The sequence below is a fragment of the Schistocerca serialis genome, chromosome 6, assembly GCF_023864345.2.
Source record: "Schistocerca serialis cubense isolate TAMUIC-IGC-003099 chromosome 6, iqSchSeri2.2, whole genome shotgun sequence".
NCBI classification, from domain to species: domain Eukaryota; kingdom Metazoa; phylum Arthropoda; class Insecta; order Orthoptera; family Acrididae; genus Schistocerca; species Schistocerca serialis.
In genome coordinates, this window is record NC_064643.1 from 576,613,656 (window position 1) to 576,634,539 (window position 20,884).

The 20,884-nt window shown below is 39.6% G+C and overlaps 1 protein-coding gene across 1 annotated transcript in view; it reads left to right on the forward strand.

Moving 5' to 3' along the window:
- The window catches only part of LOC126483663 (multiple epidermal growth factor-like domains protein 8), a 364,127-nt gene that overhangs the window by 336,347 nt on the left and 6,896 nt on the right, over nt 1-20,884 (forward strand). The window contains exons 37-39 of the mRNA XM_050106722.1: nt 8,401-8,570; nt 8,646-8,920; nt 18,675-18,856. Of these exons, the coding sequence (XP_049962679.1) occupies nt 8,401-8,570; nt 8,646-8,920; nt 18,675-18,856 (627 nt within the window). The remainder of the gene's footprint in view (nt 1-8,400; nt 8,571-8,645; nt 8,921-18,674; nt 18,857-20,884) is intronic.

Sequence of the window (20,884 nt, forward strand, 5' to 3'; positions counted from 1 at the left end):
CAATGACCATGTACTGTGTTCTCGACACCAAGCTTTACGGGCTCTCCTGTGACCAGGAGTCAGTGGAATGCATCTTGCAGGTCTCCGGGCAATTAAACCATGTCTGTTCAGTCATCTGTAGTCTGTGTATCTGGAGACAACTGTTACAGTGGTTGCGGTAAGGTCGCAAGCAAGGCTACCTGCAGTATTACGTGGCCGTCTGTGGGCACTGATGGTGAAATATCAGTCTTCTTCTGGTGTTGTGCACTGTGGATGTCCCGTACTGTAGTGCCTGGACATGTTTCCTGTCTGCTGGAATCTTTGCCATAATCTTGAGATCACACTATGTGGCACACGGAGTGCCTGTGCTACAACCTGCTGTGTTTGACCAGCCTCCAGTCACCCTCGTATTCTACCCCTCAAAACGTCATCAATATGTGTTCTGTGAGCCATTTTCAACACACAGTAACCATTAGCTCGTATGAAAACATCTGCTCACTTACTCACTGTACTGTACTCTGACATGCATCAACATACCTCTGAGTATGTGGACTGGTGCCAGTGCCACCGTGCGATGACCGCAGGTCAAATGCACCGCATGGTCATACCCCAAGGTGATTTAAACCCGCAAACTGCCCACCAGAGCATTAATTTATGAGCATGAGTGTAAATAATACTGCGAGACTCTCTGAGTGTCACAAATGCAAGAATGGACGAAACTGCTCTGTTTGCCATAACTAGAATGAAGCAAGACAGTGACAATTTTTAGTAGAAAAGGACCATACTCAAAACATAAAACTTCTATAGTCCTAAGCGTGAATAAAACACAGAAAATATAATATAAGCGCAGTGCCCCTGACGGCTGGCACGAATACTGTTTCAGACAGTGCGAAGTTTAGAAACACACTCATCACAAAACATGCACAGCATATTGTCAAGTGATCTTTCACAGAACCCAAATAAATTCTGCTCATATATAAAGGCTATTATTGGCACCAACGTTAGTGTCCAGTCCCTAGTGAATGAGACAGGAAATGGGGTAGCAAAGCCATAGCTGAAATGCTTAACTCCGTTTTAAAATGCTCCTATACAAAAGAAAACACAGGAGAATTGCTACAGTTGAATCCTTGTACCACTGAAAAGATGAGTGAAGTAAGTGTAAGTGTCAGTGGTGTTGAGAAACATTCGAAATTGTTAAAACTGAACAAAGCTCCACAGCCCGATGGAATCCCTGTCAGGTTCTGTACTGAATTTGTGGCTGAGTTAGCCCTCCTTCCATCTATAATCTATCATAGATCCCTTGAACATAAAACTGTACTCAGTTCTTGGAAAAAGGCACAGGTCATGACCGTCTACAAGAATGATAGTAGAAGTGAGCCACAGGACTTCCATCCAATATCCTTGACATCGATTTGTAGTAGAATCTTAGATCATATTCTGATCTCAAACATAATGAGGTATCTTGAACAGAATGACCTTCTCGATGCCAACCACTGTGGATTCCGAAAACATCAATCATGAGCAACCCAACTTGAACTTTTATCACTTGACGTATTGAAGCTTTGGATTAAGGCAACCAGGAAGCTGTATTATTTCTTGATTTCTGAAAAGCATCTGCTCGGTACTGCATCTTTGCTTATTGCCAAAACTACAATCACATGAGGTATCAAGAGAAGTTTGTGACTGGATTAGGGACTTTTTGGTAGGGAGGACACAGCATGTTATCTTGGACGAAGATTCATAGTAGGATGTAGAAGTAACTTTGAGCATGCCCCCCGGAAGTGTATTGGGACTCTTGCTGCTCATATTGTATTTTAATGACCTTGCAGACAATTTTAATAGTAACATCAGGCTTTTTACAAATGATGCAGTTATATGTAATGAAGTACTATTTGAAGGAAGGTGCATAAATATCCAGTCAAATCTTGATAAGATTTCAACATAGTGCAGAGATTGGCAACTTGCTCTAAATGTTCAGACATATAAAATTCTGTACTTGACAAAATGAAAAACATAGTGTCCTATGACTATAATATCAATCAGTCACTGTTGGAACTGGCCAACTCATACAAATAATTGGGTGTACCATTTTGTAAGGATACGAATGGAATGATCGCATAGGTTCAGTCATGGGTAAAGCAAGTGGTAGACTTGGATTTATTGGTAGAATACTGAGTAAGTGCAATCAGTCTACAAAGAAGATTGCTTATGAATCACTCATGCAACTGGTTCTGGCATATTGCTTAAGTGTGTAGGACCCAAACCAAATAGGACTAATATGGAATATTGAACATATACAGAGGAGGGCAGCAAGAATGGTCACAGCTTTGTTTAATTCATGGACAAGTGCACAACGGAGATACTGAAGGAACTGAACTGGCCGACTCTTGAAGATAGTTGTAAACTATGCTGAGAAAGTCTATTAAAAAGTTTCAAGAACCAGCTTTAAATGATTATTCTAGGAACATACTACAACCCCTTATGAATCGCTCACATGGGTATCGTGAGGTTAAGATTAGAATAATTAGTGTACACACAGAGGCATTCAAACTGTCATTTTCCACTGCTCCATATGCAAATGGAAGAGGTAGAAACCCTAATAACTGGTACAATGGGGTATACCCTCTGTCATTCACCTTACAATGGTTTGTAGGGAATAGACATAGATGCGCACCACACTGCTCAAACATCACTGACAGGCGTGGTCACTACAACAGTTTCCTCGACAGAAGCTCCTTCCAGGTGTGCTGGGGAAATAGATGCATCAACCAGACCTCATTGTGTGTTGGTCCCCTGGTGATAATGTCATGGCTGGTGCTGGGCGAGGCTGTAACAGGATTCTCGGGGGGGGGGGGGGGGGGGGGGGGGGGGGGGGGGGGGGCGGTGCCAGTTTTGTCATCACATGGTGGACATGTGATTGCTCATTGTTTTATGACGACGTATGCCGCAGAACGTCATGAACTTGAGGAGTACATCCAACTCGTAATTTTGTGATGTAGGCTGAGCAACTGAATCGTGACACCAAGTTGAGCGCAAAGCAGTTGTCCACAGCTGATGCCTCTGACCATCACGTGAAATGGTCGATCATGGTTAGCGGGTAATATTAATCAAAGTCACCAATTGATGCAATGTACGTGATAACCGACCTTGCTGTGCTGGCACTGGATGTAGCATAGTGTCTACTCGCGGCAGTCTTCCCTAATTGTGAACCACATGAAATGATCCAAGACTAGGCATATTGTATGCTGTGCAGTCAATGGTGGAAACACTGCCGACATGGGAGAGGCAGTCTGCGACGACATTCTTGATACTGGAGAAATGTGATAAAAAGTAACAGGGATTTTTTAATTTTACAGGCTATTACATCCAGTTTTCAAAATATTTTTTATCTTGTTGGTACACATGTTCCTGGTGTGTATTTGTACTTTCAGCTGTTTTGAATATTTAGTTTATTGTTGAAAGTCAAAAAGATATGTGTGTTTTCGAATGTTCAGTAAATTTTTACTTTTGAAAAAGATGGACCGAAGAATTTGCATTAAATTTTGCTTGAAAAATGAAATGAAATGCAATATTGCTGTCGAAATTTTGACTGTGGCTTTTGGTGAATCTACTATGAGTAAGATCAAAGTTTACGACTGGTATAAATGTTTCAAAGGGGTCAAGAAGACGCTGCAGACAATAACTGACCTGGACACCCTATTGCTGATGACACTGAGGGAGAAGGAAAGAAAATGGTTCTGGAAAATTGCCACATCACCATCAGAGAGATTGCTGATGACGTTGGTATATTCTTCAGCTCATGCCAAGCATTTTTTTCCAGCTGTTTTGGCCGTGAAACATGTAGCTGCAAATTTTGTTCCAAAGTTGTTGAATTTTGACCAAAAGTAACATTGCATAGACATTGCTTAGGAATTTCTGAATGAAGTTGACAACAATCCACAACTTCTAAAGAAGGTTATAGTAGGTGGTAAAACGTGGATGTATGGGTATGACGTCGAAACCAAGGCCCAATCGTCCTGAAGGAAATTGCCTTAAGAGCCAAGACTAAAATAAATTCGACAAGTTTGATCACTTGTGAAGATTCTTCTCACTCTTTTCTTCTGTTACAGTAGTATAGTACAGGATGAGTTCCTGCCTTATGGTTGTACAGTTAGTCAGGAACACTGCCCAGGAGTTATGTGCTGTTTACATGAAGCAATCCCAAGAAAACAACAAGAGTTGTGGCAAAACCATTCATGGAAATGGAATCACAATAATGCTCCCACTCGCATCTCAATGCTTTTCGGCAAAAACAAAACTATTGTGTTGCCTCCGCCATTGTATTCACTGGACATGACCCCTTTCAACTTCATTGTATTCATGAGGCTGAAGAGACCATGAAAGGATGTAATATTGTTACCATTGGTGAGATAAAAACAGAATCCCTGAAGAAGTTGAACACCATAATGAAATGCGAGTTTCAGAAGAGCTTCCGAGATTGGAAAAAGTGCTAGCACAAGTGTTTTTTATCTGAGGGGAATTACTTTGAAGGAGACAAAGTTGATTGTGATGAATAAATAAAGATTCTTTAAGAAAAACAAATATTCCCATTACTGCACAATATAATTCCACTGGTTATGTTGTCTGGGCGAACAGTTGAGATTTCTTTGGCAGAAGGAGTTTATTAACAGTTTGGAGTCCATAAATATAGAATCTTGAGCTTCTAGCTGAAGAAGGAAGTTCTTAACTGCCTTGTATGTTGCCAGCAACTCGTGGTCGTACATGCTCCATTTTTGTTGTGACATTGACAATTTGCATGAGTAAAAGGCCAGAGGTCGCCATGTACTATTGTTGCGTTACTGCTGCTCACCACCTGCTCAGGACCTCTACTGGTGCTAATGTTTCATTCAACTCCAAGTGTGTTAGTAACGCAGCATCCGCTATTCCTTGCTTTGCCTTCTTGAACACACATTTGTGTGGTCTGTCCATGAAATTGCTGTGTTTTCTTTGCATTTTGTTCATGAGAGCACAGCTTTGAAGGATTCCTGTACTTTCACTGCATGCGGTAGGTGGCAGCGGCAAAAATTCAGCATTCTGTGAAAATACTGTAATTCTTTGACAGTGGTGGGCTGGGAGATCTGGAGGATGACTTCTTCTTTGTGAGGGAGTGGTAAGGAGCCTGATGGAGAAATGCAGTGGCCAAGGAAGTCTACTTGCAGTTGACCTAAGATACCTGTTGCTGTGTTCAGTACCACACTGTATTGATATAACTGCCTGATTACTCCACAAAGTGTTGGTGATGATGCTCTGGAGAGGGTGAACATACCAGTATGTCATTTAAATATGTGAAATAAGAGGACAGACCTTGTAACACTGAATTGATAAACCTCTGCCAAGTTTGTATGGTGTTCAATAGGCCAAACGTCATGAACTTGCTCTGGAACAGACCAAACAGGATTATTATGGCTGTGTTTAGAATATCTTCATCAGCAAACAAGAATTTTTGTGTAGACCTTGGTGCAGTCTTAACACATTGTATAGGTAGGTGCCACTCAGTGCATAGTTGTAGCTGTGGAGTAATGGTATCAGGTATCAATTTGGCACTGTATGGGAACTGAGCACTCTGCAATCACTGCTTGTCTGCCACACAGCGCACTTCTTTGGAACCATTGTGCAGTTGTGAAGATCAAGGACTGCTACATGGCCACATGATGTGTTCATATATCATGCAGTCAAATGCCACATTGGCTATCGCTAGCCAGTTCAGAGCTAACGGTCATGGTCTACAAGATGTCCATGATCTTGATGTAGTGTATGATATTAGGCCTTACTTCCTTAAGCGCAATGGGGTGCCTCATCAGAGACAGAAAATCATGGAGTAGTGTGGTTTACTCGCCATCTGCAGCTTAAGTGAACTTGGCTGAATGAATGGCTGTATTGTGTTGGAATCCTGAGATCGTCACTCCAGTGGTGTTGTTGGCCAGTCATGTATTTGTTATGTCAGACAGCAGGTTGTAGTATGAGAGGAAGTCTGCTCCTATAATCAGCTCCACGATATCCGCGATCATAAAATCCCACACGAATGCTCGACGTAGACCTAATTCCAATTCAAACTGCTGCTTTGGAGGAATTGTTAGCAGCAGTCAGACAGAATGACATTGGCCTCCTACATTGGTGTTTCATGGCATATGGGCAGATGCACAGGTTGGAGCCCATATCCACTAAATATTTCCAACCTGTCTATCAGTGGCTTACAAATAGGGGCTGTTACATAGATCGGCAATTGGGCAAAATGCCTACGTCCGACACATGGCTGGCATCTGGGCATACACAGGTTGTGGTACATTGGCACACCAGTTCCCGAAATGTGCTGTTATACTAACAAATGTTGTGGTTGCATCTTCGGCAACCGGGTCAGTCTCAATCACTACTTGTGTCACTGTGTGAGAGTAATTGGCTAACCTGCTGGGCCAGGTCCACCTTAGTCATTAGCACATCATAGTTGGCAGCCGATACAGTTGCTGACATGCTCGCCCTTTGTGCAGTTACCATACTAATATGGCATAGGAGACATAGAATATTGTGCTTTATCCACTAGGTCGGCCATCTTGTCCAGAGACATATCCAAGTGGGATGCTATTGTCACCGTGATGTGAGGTGGCAAATGGCTACTCAAAATAGTCCTTAGCATGCAGTCCAGAATCATACCAGGCCGATCTTATTCTGCAGGCGCTGGAAGTACTGGGATGGTTTGTGGTCCTCAATGTCCTCTTGGTTTAAAACCTTACAGAGGTGTTCTTCTTGTAAAGCGATACTCCAGTAATTGACTCTGCCTTCAGCTGTCAAATGAATTACTTTCAGATTGTGGAATTTACATTGTACACCTCAGTGGCTTACTGGTCGTCAAGCTGACTTACAACCAATTGTAGCATCTACAGCTGTACTTGCACGAATCAGAGGACCAGTTTGTGAGGTCAGAAGGGCAGCAGTCATACTGTGAGTCTTGACACAATAGATTTGTTACTGCAGGGCTTTCTGTCATCTCTTAAATTGTCTCCTATAGTAACATGTCAAATTTGTACACAAACACCACCTTGGTTTGAAGCGCTAATAACTTTATTCATTGTCAAAATTAGACAACAGAGTGATACTATCTGAACATATGTGCTAGTCAGCAACTAATAAAATTGCTCTGTTTACCATAACTAGAACGACACGAGACAATGACAATTCGTAGTAGAAAATGAGCATACACAAAACATGAAACTTCTATAGTCCTAAGGATAAATGGAATGTAGAAAATGTAATAGAAACACAGTGCCACTGGTAGCTGGCGCAAAAACTATATTTGACAGCACAATGTTTATAACACTCACAACACAAGTGCACTGCACTGCACAAACACTGCTGACAGCAATGGTCACTACAGGCCTACTGTTTGTAAATCATTTGATTTATGGACTCCTTACTTCTGCACTGGCAGAAATTCAAAGACTGCTAAAGCTTTGTGTGTGACCATTGCTACTAATAACAAATAATAATATAATACAGCCAAACAATTAGGTGAACTAGAAAAGAAGGAAAGGAAAATAATCAGGAAAATCTTGGGACCAAAATAAGACTGTGGGAAAGAGAAATTAAGAAATTATAAATTTGGCTAGTGTGGTCCAATGAAGGCCATAAAATGTAAATAAATAAAAAGAAATTTATGAAAGAAAAGGACAAATACTAGACTCAATGAGGAAGAGAACAGTTGTATTCTATGGGTACCTAAAAAGAGCAGTTAAAAAAAGAATAACAAAATAATTTATGATTTTTAGCTTGTTTGACAGAAATCAAAAAACTTCCCTGACATGGATGAAAGAAGTTAAAACAGACCTTAGGGAAATGGAAATAATGGAGGAAGAAATAGGAGAAAGAGAAAAGTTTGGAGCAAAAATAAAAGTTTCAAGGGTTTCAAAGAGAACACAAAGAAAAAGACAGGTGCAATATGGATGTAACATAGTTACTGTTGTGTTGTGCTATCAGTTAATTTGTGTGTTGTTATGAAATTAATAGTAAAGTAAGTTCTGGTCCATTGTGGGAACTACATACAACTTGGAGAAGTTATTTTCATGAGATATTTAAGCATACACGATTTATTCGTGTTAATTTTACTGTGATAGCTGCATGGTACAGAGTACAAAGTATGTGTGTTAATACTAGTATTTGAAAAACAAAAATGTAATTTTTGGTAACTTTTGGAATAAGCATTACAGTCTTATGAAATAGTGATAATACTGATGATTTATTAAAAATAATTTAGCTCCATGACTGAAACACCGTTGAACCTTTTGTTTTTAGCCCTCAGTTGTAATCACCCACAACTTGGGAACCACTGCTCAAGGACCTCCAGCTCAATAATTTTGAACTTACTTTTCTACATTAGCATAATTTTTTCAGGTATTTCGTCCGGATCATGAGCTACGATATCTCCTTGATCAATTACATGAAGGTCCAACAAATTTAGCTAAATGCATAAATTGTGCAAATAACACAACAGGTGACCGATGTGATGAATGCATATACGGTTATTTCAGAGGATCCACAGATGCTTCTGTAGCTTGTCGGCAGTAAGTAAAGCAGCAATTCATTGTTTTTTGTATGTTTATTTTGAATATTATTTATATTGATCCAATGTATTACAGATGTGAGTGCCATGGTCATGGAGATACATGTAATCCAGTAACAGGAGAAAAATGCAATTGCCAAGATAATACTGAGAGTGATGTGTCAAACTGCATTAGCAACATTGGTAGTCTTGGTAAAACTAGCCCAAGTCAACAAGGCCAACCACCTCCATGTTGGACGCAACAGTGCACAAAATGTAAGGAGTCATATATGGGAACACCTAAAGACGGTCACCAGTGCTATAAGCACATGCTTGCAGACTCACAGTTCTGCTTTGATGCCAAACAAGTTGGTATGTTGTGTTTATGAATATATTTATAAATTTTAATATTTTGCTTTGTGAAGTCACAATAGTGTCTACTGGCACTAAATTTGATTTCGATAAACTTAAGTTTTTCTTTCAAATATTTTAATTAAATGTGTTTATTTCTTTTTTCCGAATGTGTTACTCAATCACAGTAACAGCACTAATTTAAGTACGTTAATTTGATGGACGAGAAAAACAGCTAATAAAATACCCTGTACTAGACTGTACTCCAACTCAAAATCTCTGTTTCTCTTTTGTGATGCTGATTTAGGTTATGTGTGATTATCTAAAAATAGTACATGTAATAACCAGGCATTTTCAAGGACAATACTAGAAACAAAAATGATTTAGACAGCCCTTATCTGAATGTTACTTTGGTTGTATAAGTAATGAAGCTGTGACTATAAAAATATCTGACGGACGAGAAGAATGCGGTGGTATGCAGGTTAAAGTTCTCACTTCTGGTTAACTCTGTTTGTAACGTAACTAATCTTGGTAGGAGAAATAGTAATGAAAATAGGCGTGGAATCAGGTAAGTAGTTAATTAATTGAAACAAGTTTGTTAATTTTGAGTGAATGACTTATTTCAAATCATAGTAGTTATCAAAACTCTTTGAGGATGTTTCTGTGGTGCTGCATTGTCATATTGTGTAATGTGCTTCAGGTGCCGTGTACTTTAGATGCACCTTCTTTTGTTCTAGTCTTTGCGTAGGGGGGGGGGGGGGGGGGGGTGGAGAGAGAGAGAGAGAGAGAGAGAGAGAGAACCAGTAGTATTTATTTACACTATTTATATTTACATATTAACGCATTTACATTGCATTATATGCATATTATACTATCATTATCTTATTGCTTGTTTGTCTGTTGTTGCACATTTGTAACCACAGAGAAGCACAAAGAGTTTCATTTCATTTGTTATAGCACATGTTTGGCCAAAACTACAATCATTGAATGTATAGAAAACTAAAATTGAGATCTGCTGAAGAAATTTTTGTTCTGTACACTGAAATGCCATATGTTGGTTTTAAAGCTAAAGACAAAGTGTGGTGTTAGTCCATCAGTAGCACTGTCATCTTAAGTCATTGACAACTGAGTGATAATAGCACAACACTGTGGATTTATAATTCATATACATTCATGAAAAAAACTTGTAGCACAATGCTTCAGAGTTTATTTTTGCTTGGCTCCATGATTCTGATAAGGGCCATGTGGACACTCAGCTGCAAGCCATAGCCATTTCTTGATGTCTCTTAAATTTTTCAGTCTCTAACTTTTTGAGATCACTGGGTAAGAAGTTATGGTAACTGGCTCCTTTGATAACTATTTTAATTGTTTGGAACATACACATTCGATATATGGCCATAACCCTTAAGTGGAATCGTGGTCATTTTGGACCCACTGACCGTCTAACAATGGAAACGTGCGGAACTTCAGTTTCACACACCAGTGTAATCTCAGTACATTGTGAGGTGCACCAGGGACCGGGAGCTCGCTGCTTGAAATTTACTGGAAGTGGAGGTGCCATCCCTGGGTCAAATTTGACCTGCGATTCCAGATACGGGATTTTCTTAGTCAGTATGTACTCACTTATTTTGTGGTGTTTCAGGCACTTTATTGCCACAATGCAGCGAGGTCTCACTGAAAAAGAAATCTGTGAACTATTATTGGATGAAAATTATTCAGACACAGAATCTTTAAGTGATTTTCGACCTTGTGATGAAGAGAACATAAGTGACGATGAAAGTACACAACTAGAAATTTCTTCTGATTTAAGTAATTCATCATCTGGTGATTCAGTAGAGAGAGATAGCCAGCTGTCAAGTAGTGCATATTGTCAAGGTGAAAATCGATTCAAGGGGGCTACTCATTCACCAGCTAGGTCCAGAGTCAGAAGCTACATCATCATCACTCACCTGTGTGGTCTCATCAGTACAGCTTGTGAAAAATGGAACATGTCACCAGCTGTATCAAGGCAGTTGCTGATATCAGATGAAATGATCGCGCATATTTGCACTCACACTAATCAGAAAATAGCAGAATATTCAGAAAAATATAGAACTAATGCTACTTACACTAACCATGAGTATTACAATGTCACAAATTTCCAGCCAATCAGCTGCAAATAGAATTTAAAATTCTTTCACTAGTTTTTAACACCAACTTGGGGTGCCTTCTTCAGAAGAAACTGTTACTTTACCTACCAATATCACAGGAAGGTACATTAATAGCAGGTAGGCATTAGAACAAGCACTTAATTTTTACAAATTAAATTGCATAAAAATACTCGCATGTGGTTAAAAGGAAATTTGAGCGGCATCGCTCTAGTCAAAACATTAAAACCACAGTTAAAACATTTTCCATCCGAATACATAACAGGTATAGTCAAAATTTTAAAACAATATATAAATATGCCACTAAGGGCACTACAGTGGTATAGGACACAAGTGAGTATCAGCGACTGCACAAGTGGGCCGTAGCAAATGATGACGTAAAAATGATACAGCTCGCGCCATCTAGTAGCAGAATTAACAAAGGTTTAACAACATCCGTACGAAATTAATATAATAGTGACTGACAAATTAACAGGATGTAAATCATAAGAGCAAGGGAGAGGAAAACAGTATTTAAGGGCCTAACAGGGAAGTGGATAACCAACATTAGCTATCTTTAAGTAATGGCTTGAAGCCATTGAAAAATTTTTTATTACGGAACTGCAGTTGTTCATTTAATATGAGGCCATCAATCAGAGAAAGATGTTTGAAGATCTGTAACTCTTGCAAAATGTTTAGTCTAAAACCTTTTCTTTCACAGTGCAAAATTCCAATGTTATGAATTTCCATAGGTTTGTGGCCCTGTGATCAAGAGGTGGTCGGCAAAGGTTGACTTACGAACGTTAGAACCATTTTTCCCCTAAAAGATGCTCCTTGTATCTGGCAGAGAAAGCATGACATGTTTGGTCTATTTAATAGGCTTTACATGTGTCACAACTGATTTTATAGGTTCCTGAGTTCTGGAGGGGAGACCATTCTGATTTTAAATTATGTATAAGGTTGCTATGCAAGCTGTTGTTAGTAGAAAAGGATACATTGCAGTTATATTTGTTCCTGAGCAATTGCAGAATCCTGTAAGATTCTGGCCCTACATACGGAATGGAAAAATTTGTCAATCACTATTATATTAATTTCGTATAGATGTTGTTAAACCTTTTTAAATTCTGCTACTAGATGGCGCGAGCTGTATCATGTTCATGTTCTCATTTGCTACAGCCCACTCACGCAGGCGCTGATACTCAATCGTGTCCTATACCACTGTAGGGCCCTTAGTGGCATATTTATATGTTGTTGTTGTGGTCTTCAGTCCTGAGACTGGTTTGATGCAGCTCTCCATCCCTTGATGCCTCAAAACATGTCCTACCAACCGATCCCTTCTTCTAGTCAAGTTAAGCTTCTATTCTCTTCTTGTCCAAACTAGTTATCGTCCATGTTTCACTTCCATACATGGCTACACTCCATACAAATACTTTCAGAAACGACTTCCTGACACTTAAATCTATACTCGATGTTAACAAATTTCTCTTCTTGAGAAACGCTTTCCTTGCCATTGCCAGTCTACATTTTCTATCCTCTCTACTTCGACCATCATCAGTTATTTTACTCCCTAAATAGCAAAACTCCTTTACTACTTTAAGTGTCTCATTTCCTAATCTAATTCCCTCAGCATCACCCGACTTAATTTGACTACATTCCATTATCCTCATTTTGCTTTTGTTGATGTTCATCTTATATCCTCCTTTCAAGACACTGTCCATTCCGTTCAACTGCTCTTCCAAGTCCTTTGCTGTCTCTGACAGAATTACAATGTCATCGGCGAACCTCAAAGTTTTTATTTCTTCTCCATGGATTTTAATACCTACTCCGATTTTTTCTTTTGTTTCCTTTACTGCTTGCTCAATATACAGATTGAATAACATCGGGGAGAGGCTACAACCCTGTCTCACTCCATTCCCAACCACTGCTTCCCTTTCATGCCCCTCGACTCTTATAACTGCCATCTGGTTTCTGTACAAATTGTAAATAGCCTTTCGCTCCCTGTATTTTACCCCTGCCACCTTCAGAATTTGAAAGAGAGTATTCCAGTTAACATTGTGAAAAGCTTTCTCTAAGTCTACAAATGCTAGAAACGTAGGTTTGCCTTTTCTTAATCTTTCTTCTAAGATAAGTCGTAAGGTTAGTATTGCCTTACGTGTTCCAACATTTCTACGGAATCCAAATTGATCTTCCCCGAGGTTGGCTTCTACCAGTTTTTCCATTCATCTGTAAAGAATTCACGTTAGTATTTTGCAGCTGTGACTTATTAAACTGATAGTTCGGTAATTTTCACATCTGTCAACACCTGCTTTCTTTGGGATTGGAATTATTATATTCTTCTTGAAGTCTGTGGGTATTTCGCCTGTCTCATACATCGTGCTCACCAGATGGTAGAGTTTTGTCATGACTGGCTCTCCCGAGGCCATCAGTAGTTCTAATGGAATGTTGTCTACTCCCGGGGCCTTGTTTCGACTCAGGTCTTACAGTGCTCTGTCAAACTCTTCACGCAGTACCTTATCTCCCATTTCGTCTTCATCTACATCCTCTTCCATTTCCATAATATTGTCCTCAAGTACATCGCCCTTGTATAAACCCTCTATATACTCCTTCCACCTTTCTGCCTTCCCTTCTTTGCTTAGAACTGGGTTTCCATCTATGCTCTTGATATTCATAAAAGTGGTTCTCTTCTCTCCAAAGGTCTCTTTAATTTTCCTGTAGGCAGTATCTATCTTACCCCTAGTGAGACAAGCCTCTACATCCTTACATGTGTCCTCTAGCCATCCCTGCTTAGCCATTTTGCACTTCTTGTCGATATCATTTTTGAGACGTTTGTATTCCTTTTTGCCTACTTCATTTACTGCATTTTTATATTTTCTCCTTTCATCAATTAAATTCAAATATATATATATATATATATATATATATATATATATATATATATATATATATATATATATATATATATATATATATATATATTGGCAACTGCAGATGAGAGATGGATGCCATCACTCTGTTCTTAGTATTGCTCACCAAAGAAAACGTTTCTGGACATCAGAACAAAACAAAAAAGTTTTGTGAATGTAGGCCCAAATTCTTTTCCAATTAGTTATATTGACTATGTGAGTAAAATCCATGTGAAGAGGGAAACAGTATTGGCTCTGACTATATGATTGAAGTTGGGCAATCTGAGCTTCTGTAAACATTTTATGAAGTGAACACAACTTATAGCTGATACATAAATACTCGTATTGTGCAATGTGTGGGTGTTGGAGATATGTCCTTGGCATATGTCCTCACAGTGCACCTTTGGAAGTCCAAAGAGCCTAGGTGGTGTGGCAGCATGAGGCCAAAGTTTAGAGGGGGGAGATTATGAGAGATAGATAGAGAGAGAGAGAGAGAGAGAGAGAGAGAGAGAGAGAGAGAGAGAGATGACCAATCAATCTAGCTGCAGGCCTGAGAGGCATAGAAAGCATATTTGCAAGAAAGAATTTTGAATGCACAAGGATCTCCTTTGCACACTAGGAAAAAAAAGCATCCCAGAAAGAAAAAAATAAAATGTGGCCGTAAACTTCTGGTCAAATAAAATTGTCTTCATAGTTTTGGGAAAATGAAGTAAGTTCATGGTTTACTGATCTGCCAACAATGAGGTCTTATACACTAAGGTGACAAAAGTCCTGAGATAGCAATATGCATACATACAGATGGCTCTTGTATCAGGCCGGCCGCAGTGGCCGTGCGGTTCTAGGCGCTGCAGTCCGGAACCGTGGGACTGCTACGGTCGCAGGTTCGAATCCTGCCTCGGGCATGGATGTGTGTGATGTCCATAGGTTAGTTAGGTGTAAGTAGTTCTAAGTTCTAGGGGACTGATGACCTAAGATGTTAAGTCCCATAGTGCTCAGAGCCATTTGAACCAGCTCTTGTATCATGTACACAACGTATAAAACAGCAGTGCTGTGTCAGAGCTTTCATTTATACTAAGATTATTCATGTGAAAAGGTGGCCAATGTAATTAGGACCACATGAAGGGAATTAGCGGACTTTGAACTCAGAATGGTAGTTGCAGTGATGTTTGAGGCATTCCATTTCAAAAATCTTCAGGAATTCAGTATTCCAAGATCCACAGTCAAGAGTGTTCCAAGAATACCAAATTTCAGGCAACACAGCATGAAATAACCACAGAAATCCATGTGGGACGTATGACGAATGTGTCAATTAGATCAGTGTGGCAAAATGTAGTGTTAATGGCCTATGAACGCAGATGTCTGATATGAGTGCCTTTGCTAACAGCATGTCATCACCTGCAGCACCTCTGCTTGGCTCATGACCATATTGGTTGGACTCTAGATGAGTTGAAAACTGTGGCCTGCTCAGATGAGTCCCAGTTTCAGTTGGAAAGACCTAATGGTAGGGTTCAAGTGTGGTACAGACCCCACGAAGCCATGGACCCAAGTTGCTGTCTCCATAATGATATGGGCTGTGTTTACATGAAGTGGAATGGGTCCTCTGGTTCAACTGACTTGAAATAGTTATGTTAGGCTGCTTGGTGACCATTTGGAGCCACAGTTGTTCACAATTGGTTTGAAGAACATTCCGGACAGTTCAGACAAATGATTTGGCCACCCAGATTGCCTGACGTGAATCCCATCAAACATTTATGGGACAAAATCTAGAGATCAGTTCTTGCACAAAATCCAGCACCAGCAGCACTTGCAAGTATCGATGGCTATAGAGGCAGCATGGCTCAATATTTCTGCAGTGGACTTGCGCTAAGCTGAACAAAAGGATGTCCGACATGATATCAGGAGATATCTCATGACTTTTGTCACCTCAATGTAGATAGAGCACAAACTCAGACAGGGAATGGGTGGAAAGGGAAATGGGTCAGCACTTTAAAAGGAACTATCCAGGCATTTACTTTAAGTGATTTAGAAAAATCACACAGAATACCTAAATCTGTATTGCCACCATAGATTTCAATCACTGTTTGGAATATAGGTGAAATGTCTTACTACTGTGCCAACCCCATCATAATTTTGGCTTTCACTTACTGCTTTGATTGGTATTTCATTTCTGTTTTTAAGTAATAGATTCATGTTTCATCTAAAGGAACTAATGAGTGATCACTGGCTGTTGGGTACTATTTAAAGTGCTCCAAATGTTGTTAAGAAATTTGTTTTCACATTTCCTTGTGGTCTGCCGTCAATGGTTATGCCATCCTTCAAAAACAAAGTATTCTCATTGTTAATGCTTCAAGTAAAATTGATTATACTAATACTACTATACTTTACATGTTACATATTTCATTCATCTTTGATTGCTAAGAATCCAATATCATATTATGCATTTCATTGATGTTTTCATGTTAAGTTACAGCTTTGAGACATCTTACAAATGGATCATCTTAAAGAGAAATGCAGCCTCATTGAAACAGAGCTATCAATTTCTTAACTGTGGAATTGAAGCGGGAAAAAAATTGAAGGAACGTATTTCTTATAAGCCTTCATAATCAGTGGTTGATACTTTGTTGGTGGTAAATTGTCTCAAACCAATAAATTTATAGTGGCACGGTATCCTAGTTCAATATTTGAAAGAAACATATGAAACACCATTACTTTAAAACTTTAAACAAAAAACATACAATTCATTTATATCAATTCTGTCATTGTGCCAGGCTGAAAACTTCAACTTTGCTTTCATAAATAAATGCATTTTGCTTCCTATGTATGTTATTGTAACAATATAATGGAAGGAAACATTCCACGTGGGAAAAATTATATATAAAAACAAAGATGAGGTGACTTACCGAACAAAAGCGCTGGCAGGTCGATAGACACACAAACATACACACAAAATTCAAGCTTTCGCAACAAACTATTGCCTCATCAGGAAAGAGGGAAGGAGAGGGGAAGACGAAAGGAAGTGGGTTTTAAGGGAGAGGGTAAGGAGTCATTCCAATCCCGGGAGCGGAAAGACTTACCTTAGGGGGAAAAAAGGACAGGTATACACTCGCACACACGCACATATCCATCCACACATACAGACACAAGCGTCTGCTTGTGTCTGTATGTGTGGATGGATATGTGCGTGTGTGCGAGTGTATACCTGTCCTTTTTTCCCCCTAAGGTAAGTCTTTCCGCTCCCGGGATTGGAATGACTCCTTACCCTCTCCCTTAAAACCCACTTCCTTTCGTCTTCCCCTCTCCTTCCCTCTTTCCTGATGAGGCAACAGTTTGTTGCGAAAGCTTGAATTTTGTGTGTATGTTTGTGTGTCTATCGACCTGCCAGCGCTTTTGTTCGGTAAGTCACCTCATCTTTGTTTTTATATATAATTATTGTAACAATATTATGAAAAGGAAAGTTACTATCCACCACAAAGCAGAGATGTTGAGTTGCAGATAGGCACAACAACAACAAAAAATTTCAAATAAGCACTCAGCCAACAAGGCCTTTGTCAAAAATAGATCTCTCCCCCCCCCCCCCCCCTCTCTCTCTCTCTCTCTCTCACACACACACACACACACACACACACACACACACACACATACACACACACATGCAAATGCAATTCACACACACATGACTGCAGTGTCTGACAACTGAAACCACACTGCGACCAGTAGCTGCAGTGCATGATGGGAGTGTCAACTGGATGGGAATAAGGAGGACGCTGGGGCGGGAGGGGGAGGGATAGTAGGGTAGGTGTTTGGGACAGTGAAGTGCTGCTGGGGAGTGCGCAGGTATAAGGTGGAGAGAGGGTAGGGCAGCTAGGTGCATACCTATTTTCGACAAAGGCCTTGTTGGCCGAAAGCTTATTTGTGACAGTCTTTTTTTGTTGTGCCTATCTGCGTCTCTAGCATCTCCGCTATATGGTGGGTAGCAATTTTCCTTTTCATAGTATTGTTACATTCCATCCTGGCTTTTCTATCGTTTGATTTGTATAGGTCACTGACTTAATAATTATGTACCAGGCTTTAATTATTATCTGTCATTCTTTTTAGTAATCCATCTCTGCAGCACATAAGTCCATCTGTATTTCCCCTTTTTTGGCAAACAGTTTGATTGCTCAGCCTTAACATCTTCTACCCTATTTTCTTTTGAGTGTTAAATGCATAATCTGAGGGTTTGGACTTAACCATTTATCTGTTTTGTAAATGCAGGTGGGAGCTCATAAATTATGTTTGATTTCGTACTGGTCCTTGCAATTCAGCATTTGTAGTTGATATTTGATCCATGTTCTTCTTTAAAAATACTTCCTTACATCAGCTTTCAAGTGCTAGTGAGCATGAGTGTTATGTACACTAATGACTCATACTTATTGTGCAGTATTGTGCAGAACTTTTAGAGAATAGTTTGTTTGTAGCTGTAGTTGATGTAACTATTTTTTGGTTACTATTTTCAATGTGAATATTCTGTATAAAAGAGGCAGTTACAATCTAGTTTTGGACTGCTAGAATATTAGACTTAATATTACAGATGATCGGGTTGTATATAATGTAAAATGATATACACTACCTTAAATGTACAACTGTGAAAATCAATAAAGATACCTAGAATTTTATTTGTGGCACAAGTAATGTTGCATATGTTACATTTTGCTTTGTCTGTGGAGCACATAGTTGTCTAACTAAAAGTAGTTTCTCATTTTGTAGAAGAGTGCAGAATGAAGCCTCACCCTCTGAAGCCAGGAAAGGTGTCGTTTTTTGCTATACAACCAAAATTTCTGAATGTGGACATACGTGTCATTGTAGATGTGACTCAAGGAGCTCTAGATTTCTTTCTCAGTGCAAGTGAAAAAACTTTCATTGTGAGGAATATCAGTGGAGAACAGAAGGTATGTACATTTATCTATTTCTGCTACAAAACTGGGACTTATATGCTGGGGGCATATAAGACTAGACATTTAACTGGTTCCAAATAACTGCTGACATTACTTTCATTTTTTAATTTAATCATTTTCTGTTTATTTTCACTACATTTATAGATTCTTTCTGCAACAGAACACCACTTTTTGTAGCATCCCACTGATACGAAACCAACCTTCTCTTTATGAACTTAACCAGTCGTATTGTAGATCATAATTATTTCTGCTTTGAAGGACAAATCTGCAGAACTTTCCAGGAGAAATACATAACATTTATGTATGCCAATCTCTTTACACTGAGGTGACAAAAGTCATGGGAAAGTGGTATGTACGAGGGGCAGTCGAAAAGCTTTTAGCCCAAGATAGTTACTGTAATGTCTCTCACAAATAACACCACCTACTTTTATGGTGACCCTTTGTGGGAATGCAAGTCAAATTTCATGGCTCCAACTTTGTTAGTTTTGCCACTAGGATGCATTGTATACCGTAGCATAAGCAAAATGGTGAATATCGAGAGAATCAAGAACTGTGCTGTGATTGAATACCTTCTTTTGGAGGGAATGATGCTAAAGAAAATTGCGAAGGACATGCGGAATACACTTAAGGACACTGCTCCGCCTTATGCTGCAGTGAGAAACTGGGTGTCCGACTTCAAATGTGGAAGAATGAGTGTGGAAGATGCAGCAAGGAACAGAAGGCCTGTCACCATTGCCACTGGTGAATAAGTGACTACATTTCATGATATGATTTTGCAGGATTGTCGAACAACATTGCAGCACATTGAAACCTCATTTGGGATCTCCCATGGGCATGCTCATAACATTTTTGTGTGACCTTTTTGTGCACTCTCCAGATTGACTCCATCAGACTTTTTTCCTTTCCCAAACCTAAAAGAACACCTCAAAGGATGACAATTTTACAATTATGACGCAGTGACTGATGCTGTGAACGCCTCCCACGAGTGTATTAGTGTATACAGGTATTACATTGAAAAATAAATTAGTGTTATGAAATTTCTGTCATTCTTTATTTTTAGGCTAGAAACTTTTTAACCCCCCTTGTCCATATACAGATGGCAGTACTATTGCATACACAAAACAGCAGTGCAATGGCTAAGCTGTCATTTGTACTCAGGTGATTCATGTGGAAAGGTTTCTTGTGTTATTATGCCTGCACGATGTGAATTAAGACTACAAATATGGAATGGTAGTTGAATCTAGATGCATGGAGCATTTCATTTCAGAAGTCATTAGGGAACTCATTATTTCGAGAGCCATAGTGTCAAGAGTGTACCTAGGATATCAAATGTCAGGCATTACCTCTCACCACAGACATTGCAGTGGCCGACGGCCTTCTGTTAATGGCCTATAGCAGCGGCATTTACAAGAGTTGTCAGTGCTCTCAGACAAGCTACACTGCATGAAATACCTGCAGAAATCAATATGGGCCTTGCAATGAGCACATCCGTTAGGACAGTGTGGTGATATTTGGCATTCATTGTCTATGGCAGCAGATGATCAATACAAGTGCCTTTGGTAACAGGATGGCATCACCTGCAGCACTTCTCCTGGACTCGTGGCTATATTGGTTGAACTCTACATGACTGAAAAATTGTGGCCTGATCAAATAAGTCCCAATTTCAGTTGGTAAGAGCTGATGGCAGTATTCGAGCGTGGTGAAGACCTCGCAAAGCCATGAATCCAAGTTGTCAACAAGGCACTGTGCAAGGTGGTGGTGGCTCCATAATGGTATGGGCTTTGTTTACATGGAATGGACTGGGTTCTCTGGTCCAAATGAATCAATGATGGATTGGAAATGGTTATGTTCAGCTAATTCGAGTCCGTTTGCTGCTGCAAATTCAGGGCTTCCTGTGCCCAAGCAATGATGGAGATTTTGTAGATGACAGTGCGCCTTGTCATCAGGCCACATTTGTTTGTGATTTGTTCGAAAAACATTCTGGACAGTTTGAGTCAGTGATTTGAACTGCCAGATTGTCTG